General features: G+C 48.3%; 1 protein-coding gene across 11 annotated transcripts in view; it reads left to right on the forward strand.

Moving 5' to 3' along the window:
* PSD3 (pleckstrin and Sec7 domain containing 3) overlaps window positions 1-15586 on the forward strand; it is a 470822-nt gene extending 455236 nt beyond the window's left edge. For all 11 annotated transcript variants that reach the window (XM_070459792.1, XM_070459791.1, XM_070459803.1 and 8 more), the window contains one exon: window positions 7724-15586. In XM_070459792.1, the coding sequence (XP_070315893.1) occupies window positions 7724-7939 (216 nt within the window). In that variant the 3' untranslated portion in view covers window positions 7940-15586. The remainder of the gene's footprint in view (window positions 1-7723) is intronic.
* Window positions 15587-16203: the final 617 nt, after the last annotated feature.

Raw genomic sequence — 16203 nt, forward strand, 5'->3', positions numbered from 1 at the left:
CCCATGTGTTTGTTCTCTGTGCTGTGGATGCATTAACCGACAAAAGCCAAGTCCTTGCCCCCGTGTGACTGCCTTCTAGGATTGGCAGAGGAGAGATAAACAAGGTCGTTTCATAAGAAAACTCTGAGGCTCATGGTGAGAAGGCCAAGGAGAATGATTCAGTGACCGGTGATCAGAGCAGCTGGGGCCGTTTTCCGTCTGGGTGGCCAGGGAAGGCCCACATGTAAAGGAGACGTTTGAGTGAAGGTGGAAGGGGGTGAGGGCAGGGACTAAGCCCTGTGGGCTCCTGGGGGCCATGCTTCTCGGGCAGAGAGAAGGTACCGGAGGTCTGGAGCAGGAGTGTGTCTGCTGTGTTCAAGGGCAGTCAGGAGGCGGGTGACCTGTGCACTGCGTTCCCGGGCGTGGGGCCAAGACCCCGGACGGACAGAGGGCGGGGGGTCGGCCCCGGTGGAGGTCTCCAGGCCAGTGTGAGAGTTTGGAGGTCGGAAGCATTTTTAAGGATGAGAAGCCACTGGAGAATTTTGAGCAGAGATGACACATGCTAGCCTACAGTTTAGCCCAGGACTGGCTTTCAAGAAGAGTTTGCCGGGAGTGGGGGGGTGGGGCAGGGACAGAGAGACGGCTGTCACAGCAACCCAGGCACAAGATGATGGTGCTTGGTCCAGACTGGAAGTGGTGGAAGCAGAGAAATGGTGCGATTCTGAATTTATCCTGAAGACAGGGGGACAGGAGAGCTACTGGAGAACGCGGAAGCAAGGAGCAGAGTTTTTATTGTCAAGCTTCCTTCCTCGGGATTGTAGACCCATCTCTACGCTGCTCCCCTGGTCATCACTAGTGTGCTAACTAACCATTACCCAGACCCAGAAACTGCTCTAGAATAAGTGCTGGTGAGTTAGCTCTTACGGTATCGATATCCTCCACGGTATAGCGGAAGACCTAGAGACCCCTGCTTCCGCACCATGGAGAGTAAGCCACTTGTATAAAACTATTCATGGAAATGATAAAATAGTCAATGGCTTAGTACTTATTATGTGACCACAGTATGGCTTAGAGTGGACTAATATCTATCAATAATTTGTTGAATATTCAGAGGAAACTCAACAAAACTACATTATACCAAAGCCTATTAATTAAGTGTATCTTTTCCTAAATAAAATTATGACAGGAAGTGTATACACAGCTCATGTGGGATATTGTTTTATATTGAAGTACAGTTGATGTGCAGTGTATCCGTTTCTGGTATATAGCAAAGTGATTCAGTTATAAATATATATACATTCTTTTTCATATTCTTTTCCACTATAGTTTATCATAGGGTATTGAATATACTTCCCTGTACTACGCAATAGGTCCTTGTTGTTTATCTATTATATATATAGTATCTGATAATCCCAGCATCCTAATATAGCCTCCCAATTTGGTAACTAAATTTGTTTTCTATTTCTGTGAGTCTGTTTCTGTTTTATAACTAACTTCATTTGTATCATATTTTAGATACCATATATATCTTGATATCATATAATAGCATTACTTCATTCTTTTGTTCAGCTGAGTAATACTGCAGTATGTATGTGTACCCCATATCTTTTTTATCCATTCATCTATTGATGCACACTTAAGTTGCTTCCATGCCTTAGCTGTTGTAAATAGTGATGCACTGGGGTGCATGCATCTTTTTCAATTCAAGTTTTGCCTGGATATATGCCCAGGAGTAAGATTACTGGACCATATAGTAACTCAGTTTTTAATTTTTTAAGGAACCTCCATACTGTTCTCCACTGTGGCTGTGCCAGTTTACATTCTCACCAACAGTGTAGGAGTGTTCCTTTTTCTCCACACGCTCTCCAGCGTTTATTATTTGTAGACTTTTAATGGTGGCCGTGCTTACCAGTGTGACATGATATGTCATCGTAGTTTTGATTTGCGTTTCTCTAATAATTAGCAGTTTTGGTCATCTTTTCATATGCTTGTTGGCCATCCATGTGTCTTCTTTGGTGAAATGTCTGTTTAGGTCTTCTGCCTATTGTTTGGTTGGGTTGTTTTTTTATTATTATTATTGAGTTGTATGAACTATTTGTCTGTTTTGGAAATTAAGCCCTTGTCAGTCAAATGGGATATTGTTTCTACAAGTGAGTCCAAGCTGAGTGTTGACCATTTTATTTGTCAGCAAATAATAGAAAACTTGACTGATTATTTAAAACAGTCTAAGCATTCTTTATCTCACTTAAGAAAACCGGAAGTGGATGGTCACTGGCTGCTCGAGAGTTGCCAGCAAAGATGTTTGACCTTTCTAAACTCCTGGTCTGCTCTCCTTAGCACACGGACTTTTTGTTTTCATGCTTATCATTTCGTAGTTTCAAAGTGCCTGCTGTAGCTCTGAACGCGTCGTCTCCGACCTTTATCAGAGCCCCGAAAGCTGCTTCCGCAGAAGCACCCTCGACCGCTCCCCTTGTGTGTCGTTGGCCGGGTCTCGGCACAGGGCTGCAAGGCTGACGGGCAGGTGGGTGAGAGTTGGGTTAGTTAGAGTTGGGTCTAACTGTCCAGGTTGGACCACGATTCCTGTCCTGGGGCTAGGCTAGAACTCCACGCCCTCAGGGAGAAGCGCAGTCCTGTTGGCTGAAAGAGAAGGCTGCATCATCCTCTAGCAGCTTCTTTGGCCGAGACTGACCCCTGGAAACTGACCCCTCGGGTTTTCAATCTCTGAGCTGACACAGCAGGTTGAAGAGTGGTTGACAAACACACATCCTGCTGCTTTTCCCTACACACCAGCTCCAACCTGAAAAGATGTCAGGATTGGTCTCAGGAAACGGAGTCATGTCTTCTCTGAAAGGAAGAAAGGACATAAACCCTCCCAGAGATGCCACTGTGGCTGCATTGTCGGGAAGACATCGCATTTCCCGCCCAGAGGGAGAAGCCGGGAGCAGGCGTGGAGCAGGGCTTCAAGGGCGGCCCTGCCCCTCCGTGCCTGGCCTGCCTTCAGCTCCCCATCTTGGGTCAGAGGCAATCTCTCTGTGGCCCCAAAGCCTCTGAATAGAGGTTCACATATTCGGCGAGCCTGTAATCCCAGAAAAATGTGGATTACGGTCCTTTGAATAGTCCTGGAGAGTCCTGAGATTAAAGGTAAGTTTTCCTAAGATATTTTGAAGAGCATTTGACTTGGCTGCAGATACTGGTAGAAAGCAAAACCTTGTTACTGGGTTAGCAGCCTCTCTCCTGTGAGCCCGTTTACCTCAGATCCAGCGCACAGCCACTGGAGGTGCCTAAACAAACCCACGTGTTTTCCTTACTCCTCCCGCATCCGCGCAGTCCTGCTCCCGGCCCTCTCACGCTCCGTCTGCTTGATCTCTTCTTCTCATCTGGTGGCCGTGCAGTGCCCCTCCTCTGTGCTCCGCCTTTTGTTTGCTGATTGACCCGCTGATGTAATTTACTGGAAGGAAAGTAAAGTATCAGTAGCTCAGTCGTGCCTGACTCTGCGACCCCATGGACTGTAGCCCACCAGGCTCCTCTGTCCACGGGATTCTCCAGGCAAGAATACTGGAGTGGGTCGCCATTCCCTTCCTAGAGGGTCTTCCTGACCCAGGGATCAAACCTGGATCTCTTGCCTTGCAGGCAGATTCCTTACCATCTGAGGCACCAGGGAAGTCCAGTTTACTGGGGACAAGAGTTTTCAGCTGGAGCTGTAAAATGAGTGGATGAAATGGCTTTTCTTCATGTATTTTTAGGTGAATTTCCCCAATAGTGTCAGTGTCTTTAGAAACTAGTAGAAAATAGCCCAGTCACCTTTTCTCCTTTGTCCCCTTTCAAGTCATCTCAGAAAGTTCTCCTTCATACCCCTTTGACTGTATAATTGCCCTAGCTTTGTGAAATAGTATGCCTTCCATTGATTTTCTGAATCTATTTTTAAACTGTCTTTAGATCATTTTATTAAACCTTGGTCATATCAGGAGTAGTTCTTTCTTGCATTTTAATCTTGCCACCAAAGCAGTTCATGGAGACAGATTAACTCTCTAAATTCCTGGAATGAATAGATTTAGATTTCACTGATGATAGACTACTGTGTAATACTGATGATGTATTTTTATTAGCAAATGCCCTTATTAAACCCTTATATAGCTTTCTGAGAAAAGAGTAGTATTTTGTCCCTTTGTTACTTCTTTACTAAAATTGGAATACATATCAATTAGTGGTGCTTTCATCAGCAATTAGCAGTACCTGATGCACTTGAAAAGGTGCTCAGCATCACTAATCATCAGGCAAATGCAAATCGAAACCACAGTGAGACACACCTCATATCTGTCAGAATGGCTATCATCAAAAAGAACACAGATAACAAGTGTTGGCAGGGATGTGGAGCAAAGGGAACCCTCCCATGCTGTTAGTGGGATTACACTGGTGCAGCCAGCGGGAGGGATAACGTAGGAGCTCGGGCCTAACAGGCACACACTACTGGATATAAAACAGACAGACAGTAAGGACCTACTGCATGGCACAGGGAACTGTATTCAGTATCTTGCAATTACCTATAAAGAAAAAGATGTTTATATATATTTAGGTAAATATAGATATTTAGATAAATATATATAGATCTTTTGGTAAAATTTATATAATCATAGCTCAGTCAGTAAAAAAATCTGCCTGCAATGCAAGAGACCCAGTTTGATTCCTGGGTCAGGAAGATCCACTGGAGAAGGAAAAGGCTACCCACTCCAGTATTCTGGCCTGGATAATTCCATGGACTGTATAGTCTATGGGGTTGCAAAGAGTCAAACACGACTGAGCGATCTTCACTCATATAAAGGTTTATATAAAATATTTATATGAAACGGAATCACTTTGCTATAGACCGTAAACTAACACAAGATTGTAAATCAACTATACTTCCATTAAAAACAGGGAATGCAGCCACTGTGGAAAACGTAGGGCAGTCCTCAAAAAACTTAAAATAGAAACTACCACGCGATCCAACTCCCACTTCTGGGTGTATATCCAAAGAAAGCGAAAACACTAACTCAAAAAGACAGTGCACTCCACTGTCCATAGCAGGATTATTTACAACTGCCAAGATAATGGAAACAACATCAGTCCACCACCAGATGAATGGACAAGGAAGATGTGGTCTATGTACAGTGGAAGACCACTCAGTGATAAAAAAAAAAAGAGTGAAATGCTGCCATTTCTGACAATATGAAGGGACCAAGAGGGTGATATGCTTAGAGAAATAAGTCAGAAAGACAAATACTACATGATTTCACTTATAAGTGGAATCTGGAAAAAAAAAACAAAACCAGTGAACGGACAGACCCACAGAAACGGAGCCTTAGATACAGAGAACAGAGGAGAGAGGGCTGGGGTAAGGAGGGAAGTCGGAAAGAGGATCGAGAGACACAGACTTCCCGCAAAATAAATGCATCGATAATTATGTCATATCTTTACACAGTAACAGATGGTAGCTAGACTTATCATGGTGATCATTTTGAAATGCACAGAGATGTTGAATCACTGCATTTGTATAACAGGAGCTAACCGTGTTGTAGGTAATTTCTACATAGAAAACAAACAAATGAATAAACAAACTCATAACAAAAGAGATCAGCTTTCTGGAGATCAGTTGGGGGAGGGGAAATGGGATGAAGGCAGTCAAAAGGTACAGACTCCCAGTGACAAAGTAAGGAAGTGCTAGGATAGAATGAAGCACATGATAAATAAAATAGCACTGCTCTATGTTGTATATTAAAGTTGTTAGGAGGATAAATCCTAAGAGTGCTCATCTCAAGGAAAATCTTTTTTCTTCTCCTCCTTTAGTTTTGTGTCTGTGTGAGACAATTTATGTTCACTAAACTTCCTGTGATCACTCTTTCATGATGTATAGACATCATATCACTACGATGTTCACCTGGAACTTACACAGTGCTGTGTGTCAATTATATCTCTGAGAGACTGGAAGAAAAAAATGGGGGGAGGAAACCATTACCTGCTGAATGGTGGAATGTATGATTCATGCTTAACAAGACAGTCAGAGGTAGCGGGGACCGTGAGAGCTCGGCCCAGCCACTTTGTGCTCAAGAGCCTCGGCTCGCTCTGTCTTTGCCCCCTCTCAGGCTTTGGATGCCGCCCCTCTGCTTCATACCTGCTGCCCGTGTCACGGGTTGCAGCTTTAGGAATACGAGGGAAGGGCTGACACCAGTGATTCTCCTCAAAGCCCCTCTTTATCAGAAAGCAAGTTGCTTCCCCAGGAGCGTTCTCCTTGCATCTCAGTGGCCAAAGCATCACACAATGCATCCTAGCTGCAAGAGAGTCCGGGAGAGTAAGTGTTTGGTTTTATCAACCTTTGTAGTGGGCGGGACGTAACAGAGGAGGGGTTTGAAAGTGGCTTTTGACTGGCCAGACCTTCATGTGTGTCCGAGCTGTCATCCTAAAGTACACACACACACACATTTTTATTTCCAGGGAGGAGATACAGCTTCACAGTGTGGGTTCTAAAGGATCTGAGTCCAGATCCTGGCGTCACTTCTTTATCTCCTGGACTTATCGCTGCCTCTCTTTCCTTTACTGTAAAACAGGGATAATAATGTACCAGTTGTATATGATTCTTGTATTAATAATCTGCAGTTAACATGTGGGTACATTATAAATGTCATCTTCACCAACCAAAGCTTGGCACCCCAACATGGACTCTGACCAAACCCAGAGCAAGCTTAAGGGCTAGTGGCTTTTCCCTACTTTTGAGCAAAACAGTTTGTAAAAGTAGCTTCCAGTAGCTTCAGCTTCCTAATTATTAACTTAAAACTGAGATATACATACAAAAATCTCAATCTTACCTGACAAACCTCTAAAAGCTTTCTTGTTGTAACAGACTTTGCCTGCCTTTGTTGAGATGATTTATAACCGGTGTGTTCTTTTGTTTAGAAAGAAAATACTTTAGGCCTCTACAAATCCTTCCTGTGTTGAATCACTGTGATGGGAGACTTATTTGGACTACAATCTATCAAACTGAGAATCCAAGACCCTTCTACAATTTGCAGCATATATATAAAAATAAAATAGCTCTATATAGTGATTTGGATACAAACTTAAAAAAAAAGAAGCAGGATTAGAGAAAAAAAAATCTCTACAGTGTTCTTCTGTTATTCTTAGAAAAAGATACTGGGAGACAGGAAAATCAAGGAGTCATTTAAAACATAGTAGACACTCAACAAACAATTGATGAAAAAAAAATGTGCAGAATGAAGAAAAGCATTAGGAAATAATTTGAGGTTTCACAAGAAGGCAACTCTTAGAAGCTGGTAATCCTAGAAATGCAGTCACAGGAAACCAGGGCAGCTTCCAGGAAGTGTGAGTGGTCCTGTCGGGCCAGACGTGTAAGTCCATCACCAACTGCTTCCTCAAGCTGGGAGTGGGGAATGGAGCACCCCCCTCCCCAGGTTCAGGGGAGGCCTCGGCCACAGCCTTTGAGGTGGCCCCAGTGGCTGAAGGCCTGAGCACCTGCTGGTCCCCAAAACCAGAGTCCACATTGTCTGGTGCTGGGCATTCAGGAAGCACGCTTTCTCCATCTGCACACCATTCCCGCAAAAACGCGAACAAAGGAGAGCCCGCGTTCTCTCCTTGAATCGGTGAACTCCTCGGTCAGTCTCCCGAGAGCCAGGCCTTCCCTGGGCCGCAGGCTGGCTGGTGCCTTGCGCTGTGACAGTGTCCTGACCCCTCTCTCTTCTCTGACTCCCCGCAGAAAACTCGCTACGAGATGTACGTCCGCCTCCTGAAAGAGGGGGGCCTGGAACTCCTGAGCGGCGGCAGCGGGGGGCCCGCGGGCCTGAAGAAGTCGCACTCCAGCCCCTCACTGAATCCAGACACCTCTCCGGTCACCGCCAAGGTCAAGCGCAACGTGTCGGAGAGGAAAGACCACCGACCTGGAACGCCGAGCATTAAGCAGAAAGTCACTTAGGATCCATCTGTGGCCAGGAAGTGCTGGTCGTGAAGCAAAACAAGAGGTTTTCAAGATCTTTCTGGTAAATCCGTGAATATATTAAAAAAAAATAATGTCTGTGACTAAAGTGGTGCATTAGTGACCTTTCCCATTGAATGTTTCTGTTAGTTTCTGTACAGGTCGTCTCTTCGCTCCTGATTTCTTTGCTTTGATGCCTTTTGCCACCTGGTGACTAATGCACCTTTTGTGGGGGGCCGGGGGAGCACGATTTCAGGTGGATTGTGTTACTTCTCCTCCGGTTTCTCTCCTTTGCACTCTGCTCACTTGTTTTGTGTATTCTCAAATCAGCTGTTACACTTTTTAAAAAAAAAACAAACAGACATTGAATCCATTGTGAAACACTTAACTGGACAAACCTTTGTAGTTTAGAAAATTCTAGCCAGAGCTGGTAAGAGCCTTTTCTTGTAAACCTTGCCCAGTCACCGAGGCAGAATCACGCTCAGAGGTCCGCTTAAGAGTTACCGTCGAGGGGGGCGCCGTCGCCCTGTGGCCCCCGGGGCCTCTGAGCACTTGGTGTTGCGTCTGGCCCGACGGGGTGGGGTGCGGGGGGCGAGGGCCTCAGGATGGGGGATGCAGGGATGCAGGAAGCGCGCTAGCTCTTTGGAAGTGTGGATTCCATCTCAGCCCAGCAAGGAGGAGGGAAGTGGGGTCTCAGAGGCTGAGGCAAGACGGCCGCAGGTCCACTGTGTTTTCCAAACACAGCATCTCAGCAGCGACAACGGACTCTGGGGGCTGCCACAGCGGGCGTGTGTTTGGTCCGCAGGAAATTGTTACCTCACCCCCGCAGGGTCCAGACGAGGGATCCAGAGCCGTCTGCGATGGACAGCCTGCCAGTCAGGAATTAGATTCTTTTACATACGTGAGCACGACTGGTTGTAAGAATTTGGGGTCTTCCCAACAAAATAATATCAAAACGGAGCCCTTCTCTCCTTAAAGCAAAATAAGAAAGGAAGACGTAGTTTTTCCCTAGAGTTCCTTGGCAATAGGATGTTGATTCTCGGTAGTTAAATCTGAAAGGAATAAAATCTGAAGGAATTACGGTTGCTGAGCCGAGGACTGTCTCCCGGTGGCGAACGCAGCGTTCCCTGGTCTGGTCTTGCCTCCGCCTCTCTGACCGCCGCTTTGCCCCCTGCCCTGAACTGTCCCCAGAGTAAATCCTTGATTCTAGATAGTTTCTTCGCCTCCGCTCAGAACAGTCATAAGCTTGTTTGAGGGACAGTCCCTTTGAAGATCAGGGCGATAAACAGAACAGCTGAGGAGGAGAGAGGGATGAAAAGTGAGCCCACTCTGAGTTAGAAGTTTCTGATTTTGAAACTTGAAAACTTGGCGATCCTTAAACCTAGAAGCTCCACAACTTCGGAACTGATAGAATCACTCTGAATATTCTTCTCTCCCACAGACACTTGCCCTAGTTGCACTCAGTTTACTGGTTAAGGTACTATGACCAAAGATTCAGGGACTCTGCGCGGATAGCTCAGTTCCAGGGAATCAGAGAAAACCCGCTTTTGAACCCTGCAGTTTCAGGTGGTATCTTGTCCTGATGCACCAGCGTTTACACAGGACTATTCATTAGCACTTCTGTCGGCCGCAGAAACGCCCGTGTTTGCTGGTGCCCAGAAGAGAAGCCCCTCTCTGAGGTTATAGCTGCTTGCTTTGTGGCATTTTTGCCACGTCTTTGAAAAGCTCCCTCTAACCCTCGTGTCTTGTTTAGCTAAAGGCAGTAACTGAATTTGTTTCAAGAAACCCAGAAACACACAGGGCGGTTACCAAAATGTCCCATGTACCTGATTCTTTCTTTGTAGTGCTTCTGACTGAACCCACGGTTTCTACAAGGAAATAGTCTTTCTTCCTAGAATCGGAATCATCAGTATGTGTGTTTTCTGCCTAGATCTTTATCCTAAGCAGAGGGGGCGGGGTACTGAGGCCACGTCATCTCTTCAATCACTAAAGAGAAAGAAGCATCCTTGACTGGCTTGAATGTGTGTGTTCCCAGTCTGTGTGTCTGTGTGTGTCGAGTGTCTCCGTGTGTGTCCCTTAGAGTCTGTCCCGGACGTGGAATGGTACTTGCTGCGGCGTCTAGGCAGCATCACATCCTGGTCAGCATCGGCAGCTCACTGCGTGACTCGCTGATGCCGTCTCCAGAGCTCCTGGATGTGCTGATGGAGAGACGGCTGAGAGGGGCGCTTTGCAAGCTGCCGTATGTGCCGTGTTCCCACAGTTTGTCCCGGGAAGCAGCCGCAGAGGTCAAGCTGTGGGCCAGGATCCCAGACTGCTGTCGCTAGGTCAAGAGCTGAGAGCCGCCCCTGCCCGCCCTGAGGCCTCTGGACTGCCAGGCACAGCGCCCCTTGCAGGCCAGGAGCTTGTCCTGTGGGAGGCGGGGCCTCTCCAGTGACTGGACGCTGCGAGGCTTGCCCCGAGCCAGCCGTGACTCCTCTGACCCCTGCTTCCCTGGGGTGTCTAGTCAGGGGACACGGAAATCCTTCCCCTTCCCGGCTCCCCGATCACGGTACAGGGGCCCGGCTTCCTCCTGAAGGTCCTGCCCCCAGCCTTCATCCATCCCCTCACCCGTCCCTCAGCACCAGAGCCTTGAGGTCACCCTCCATCTAATAGGTCCTCTTTACAGAAATACACCTCACATCAGCTTTTAGTCTAGAAAACCTTGAGAGTCACCAGAATATCTTGGTGACAGTCGTGTGGCAGAATTGCCTATTTTAGAAGCGGCTGTCTCAGGGTGGACCCCCACCTCATGTGTGGACATTTCCAGGAAGGGCCAGGAATTCTCTTTAGCAATCAAGACTTAGTTACTAGGGTGCAGAGTCCTTATTTTACTGCCAGCCACAGACATCATTTGAAGTATGCTTTTTTTTAAACCGTCATATGCTGACTCTTAGCAATGCCTGATTAGACCAAGCAACACCTCTGTGCGTCTGATTAACCTCAGTAAAACCAGCGTGTGGAGAGGCGTCTGGGGAACTGCAACAGACCTTTTCTGTTGCTCTCAACTAAAGAGGATGGGCGGCCGCGAAGGGCCCTCTGTGCTTCTCCAGCTGCAGCCCTCGCTCCGGACACGAGGCCTGTTTCCTAGTCTGAAGGGAGGTGAAGGAGTTGATTCTGGGAGAGGGAATCCAGCCGGCTCCCCAAGGCCGACCGAGAGTCGGCCTCCGGAGGGTGTGTTTCACCCTGTGGCCGAAGCAGGACCCCTGGAGCCTGGAGGGCGGGGACCTGCCCAGCAGGGAAGATGCCTCCTGCTGGCCCTGGCCTGCCTGCTCTGGCCACAGAGAGGAGGGAGCCATGCTCATGTCCAGCAGGGCTGGCTTTGGCCTCACACTGCACCTCCTCTCTGCCTTCACCCCTAACCAGAGGCAGCTGGGGAAAAGTTGACCTTCGAGAAGCTTCTCGATGGTCTTACTTAGAACCCTTCCTTGGGTTTAATTACTAGGTCCCTGGAATTGGATTCTTTTGGTGTTTTTCCTTGTGGTCACCAGTTAAGCTTTTCTAAGCCTGAGTTTGCAGGAGGTTTCTCAGCCCTGAGGGTCCGGCGCTCCACAGTGGCGCTTCTCGGGGACCGGGGCCAGGGCTCGGCGGTCAGGGGGCCAGCTTCCTCGCCGCACCAGCGGTCAGCCCCTGGTCCGCTCGCTTTCCACCCGACAGAGTGTTTGCAGTCGCTGCCTTAGCGCCGTTAGGCGGGAAGCAGAGTGTCCGCGAGGACTGGCTCAGTGTCTAGCCTGGCTAATGGCGAGGGTTCTCCGCGGAGCGTCTGAGTTCCTCTGACAGAAGATCAGGCCGAGTTGTGAGGAGCCAGGCCTCCGCACCTTCCCGGTCCCAAGGCTCTCTGGCTGGCTGTCTCCCGGGCCAGCAGCCCACCCCGGGCAGTCACCCCCGGAGGACCTCAGAGATGAGCGGCTCACACTGTGGAATAACCCCACGGCCTCATGGGGGAGGCGCCATGAGGGGCCTCTGCCCTGTCTCTGCTCTCTCCCCCGTGTCTCACTCTCAGAAGACTGAGGTCCAGAGCCGTTGCCACTTTCCTCCAGGGCCCAGAGCACCCGCAGCCCCAGGGGGCCGCCTCCGCCTGGGACCGCAAGCAGCCAGTGCCTGCAGGGAGGGCGTCCTCAGAGGGAGAGAGGCGGGAAAGACATGGCGCCTCACGGCCGTCTGTGGGCTTGACTGCAATGGCCGGCGGTACCACAGTCAGGTAGTTGTATATACGGGAGGTTTCTTGGGTCTGTTTGGCTCATCCTCTGAGATTTACATGCACATCTGTAGCGTTACTGGCTCTTGGAGAATGTTTATCTTAATAGTAAGTCAGACATCAACGAGTATGCGTCCTGTCACCTGCCCGTGTCGTAATTGTGGGTATTTATAGTTGTATGTACCTATATGTATCAATGTGTAGATTGTACATCAGTATACAGTGTATGTACATCAACTTTATTTTTGTCCTTAACCAGTGTGATATGAAAAGCAAGTAAAAACCTCATAGGATTGAATATTTAATGCAGTTTTTTGAGAGTCTATATAGTGGTACTGTTTTATTAAACTTAAATTCAAATGATATTTTGATTAATTTTTTTTAATAATAAGATTTTATGCTAGAAAATTTCATCTTTGAGCTTTGACTCACCAGAGCAAAAAGGACTCTGAACTAACTTTGTTAAACTATTTCAGTGTACTGTGTACAATACTGGGGTGGGGGGTAGCTCATTATAATTTGAAATATACAGAAAGAAAGAAAAAAAAAAACCACAGGCAAACCTGTGCAGTCTTAGCAACTTCAGTATTAAGAGCACTTAAAGTCAAACTGACAATTTGGGGCTTATTACAAAATGTGATGCTTTAGAGCACACGTTCTTTATTGTTGTAATTAGTCCAGAAAAATAGAGCTTTCAGAAGAATCAGCTAAGTGCCCGGCATATCATTTACATACCTGTGACTATTTTACCGCCCTCCCAGCCCTGCGTCCCACCCTCTTCACCTTGAAGAACGTCACCAACTCCTGCAGTAAGCCAGGCTTCCCGAGACCCAGGACTGCCCTCCGGGTCTACGGCTGCACCAGCTAAGTGTCAAGTCACAGGTAAAAGAATGTCAGGACAGACTGTGGACCAGGTTAAAACTATAATATTTTTATACTTAGGTCTCTTTTCCCGCCTCTCCCCAAAGAAGAGCCGCTGGCCTTAGTTGTCTGAGCTTACTGCTTATCTTAACGGTATATAAATAGATCACTAGAGAGTAAAATTTTATTAACCAGCATGTTGGTGTAATTTAAAAAAAAACTGAGTGTGTGTGAGTGAGTGGTTGAGTGCAGTGCGTTTGTCTACACATGCTTGCCCGTCGTCCCGCGGGTCCGATTCAGAGCGTGGGAGCCGTGGCCTGAAAGGTCTGCCCCGGCCCCAGACTGCAGTGGCGGTGGTTACACTTGAGTCCTTTTCTTAATTAACTCTGTAGTCTCAAACTATTTTTGCAGTTGTATCCTATTTCCTCATCTGTCCTTGACGTGCGGGGCACTGGCCCTGCGTCCCTGCGGGGTCTGTTCCACTAGAGCGTGTTTCCTCCTGAGAACCACAGTGATTTGCAGAAGCATCCCTTTGATTCAGAAACCACATACAAAAAGGAGTAGCAGACTTTAAAATTTTAATGGTGGGGTCTTAGTCATTTGAACTGTTGGGACTTTTAATGTAAAGTCAAGCAACCCTTTGGCCTGGATAATAATACCTCCTGCGTGGAGAGTATGTATGCAATTGACTCTAATGCCCTTAGGATACTTTTCTAAGTTGTAGGAACAAGAGTGAAAGGGGAAGGTGTGCGGCGCGGGCCTCAGCCGGGGGGAGACCCGCTGTGGCCTGTCCTCTGCCCCGAGGGCCCTGGTACACGGGGCCTCCGGCGTGTGTACACACGCGTGCACATGTGTACACAGTGAGTGTCCCGAGTCATGTAAACTTGAGATGAGAGTGTCAGAGCAGTGCTTCGGGTATGGACCGAAGTGGCCGCGGCCTGCAGGCCCCCCAGGGCAGGCAGGACTTGGAGAGACGCTGCGCGGGGAGGGGCTGGCTGGCAGGTGGGGGCCCTCCGCTCCCCAGCGTCCTGGGTGGCGGGGCGGCTGCTCGGTAGCAGGTTCCTTTGTGAGGGGCTCATGGGGAGGAACACAGCCCTCCGCGGCCCCTGAGCTGGGCAGAGGGGCTGGATGCGGGAGGAGCCTGGCTGTGACAGCTTTCTCTTTGCAGGCTAGAGGCTCAGCTTTCACCAACAGTGTTATAAAAGAAAAAGCACTTTAGTGTCAATTCCTGGAAAATGCTGGTTACCAGGGAGAATTCTGGAGTTGCCCTCCAGCAGCCCCTGGCACAAGCCCGGTTCAGGTCCCACTGGGCCTGGGCTTCTGCTCAGACCCCGTGGAGGCTGGCAGGTGACTCTCTGCACAGAGGGGCTCCTGGGAGCCCAGGGCTGGTCCACGGGTGCCTTCCCGGGCTGCAGGGACCCAGCTGTCCTCCCAGCCGACCCCACCGAGGGTGCCCGAGTCCCCGCGGTGATGCATGACCGAAGCCAAGACTGTGTCCTTTGTCTTGGCGAGAAGCAAGGTGGCACTTTGGCCTGTAACCAGGGGATGGATGATATCTTTGCCTTTGCACCCGGGTTTCTGGAAGCAGATAAGGTTTCATTTCCGTGGAGGGGTCACGGGAGGCAGCCCTCTGTGGCAGGTCCCGCTGGGGCCCTGTGAGAGCTGCCGGGCAAAGGCCCCAGCACGGTCCTCCCGCGTTCTCTTCGCCTGGGGTTCTCGGAGGCTATTTCCAGAGCGGAATTGACAAAAGCGGAGAGCTGGTACCACAGCCCTGCTTCCTGCAGGGCAGGCGGAAGGGCGGTGGTGTGCAGCCTTTACCACATAAAACAAGCCTTGAACTTTGCCAGCCTATGAATCGGGTTATGTTTACTGGGGCTCAGATCCTGCCTTTACCTTCAGGGTTTCCTCTCCAGTCCCTTCAGCTTCGTTGCGGTCCTGGTGCCACAGGTCCCTGCACATTGTGAAAAGTGGTGACCAAATCGCAGCCTACTCCATTTCAGCGGCCAGACTGTCACCCTGGCAGACTCGGGCGAGCTCGTGGTACCGACCCCTTTAGGAAACCTGTTCCTGGTCGCCCACCAGCCTCGAGACGCGCCGTCTCCCCGAGAAGCGCGGTGTTGGTGGTGGTCACCTTTTGAGGGGAACAGTCATTTCTGTGGATGTTGTTAAAGTGTTGGAAGGATATTTTGAAAATTAAGTTTACATTTTACAATCGCTTTATTTTTTATTAAAATAGTTGTATATAAATATTGCCCTATTTCACTGTTGTTGAGGTAAAGCTAAACCATGCAGACCCGTGAGTCACCTGATGTGTATAGAAGCTGTGATGTATAGAGTACATTTCTCTCCTGTGTAAATGTTCATGAATATAACTGTTCCTGTGTTTTTATAAGTTGGAGATAATTTGTTGTTTTACAACAACAGAATTTATTGCATTTAAATGGTTTTTATGTAATAGAAATCATGCAAAATAGCGAAGGATTTAAAATATGTATATGATATATGTAAATGTACAAACTTTAGAAAGAAATAAATCCAACCGATTTCCGTCATTTTGGAGAAACGTTATTTGCTTATTTAGTAAGCGGCTAGAATAATAACTCTTAACAACTAACACAACACGACACATCCAGTCACATGAAAAGCCAACCACAACCCCACTGTGAGAGCTTTGGCCTGGGTGGCTAGCCGGAGGGGTGAGAAACTCAGACTGTTAATGTTAACCCTGCCACACCCGCGCTGATCTCTGTGAAAGTGTGCTGAGAAGCCTGCCGCCTTCACGGGGGCTCTGGGGATGGAAGGATGAAGCTGTTTGAAGTAATTTCAAGAATGCGCATGTCCTCGCTCACCGAGGGGCAGAGGGGTGACTGTCACCCTCCCAGGCAAGAGGCTCAGACGTGCATGCAGGTCCTAGGAACCCAATTCAACCCCCAACATAACATCTGTTGACTTGGAAAACGAGAAAAATAAACTTCCACCTCAATCATTTAACTTCTGAATATTAGAGATCTAGGAGGAGTGAATCTCACAGGGACGGATGGCTGGGGATGGGGGAGGGCCGTGGCTGCCACCAAAATTCCTCCAAATGTGAATCCTCATGCACAAATACGGAGTCATATCATACACATGAAAGTTACATGTTATATGTTGATGCTATCTTGATTTTAAA

Source organism: Odocoileus virginianus, chromosome 32 (genome assembly GCF_023699985.2).
Source record: "Odocoileus virginianus isolate 20LAN1187 ecotype Illinois chromosome 32, Ovbor_1.2, whole genome shotgun sequence".
NCBI classification, from domain to species: Eukaryota; Metazoa; Chordata; class Mammalia; order Artiodactyla; family Cervidae; genus Odocoileus; species Odocoileus virginianus.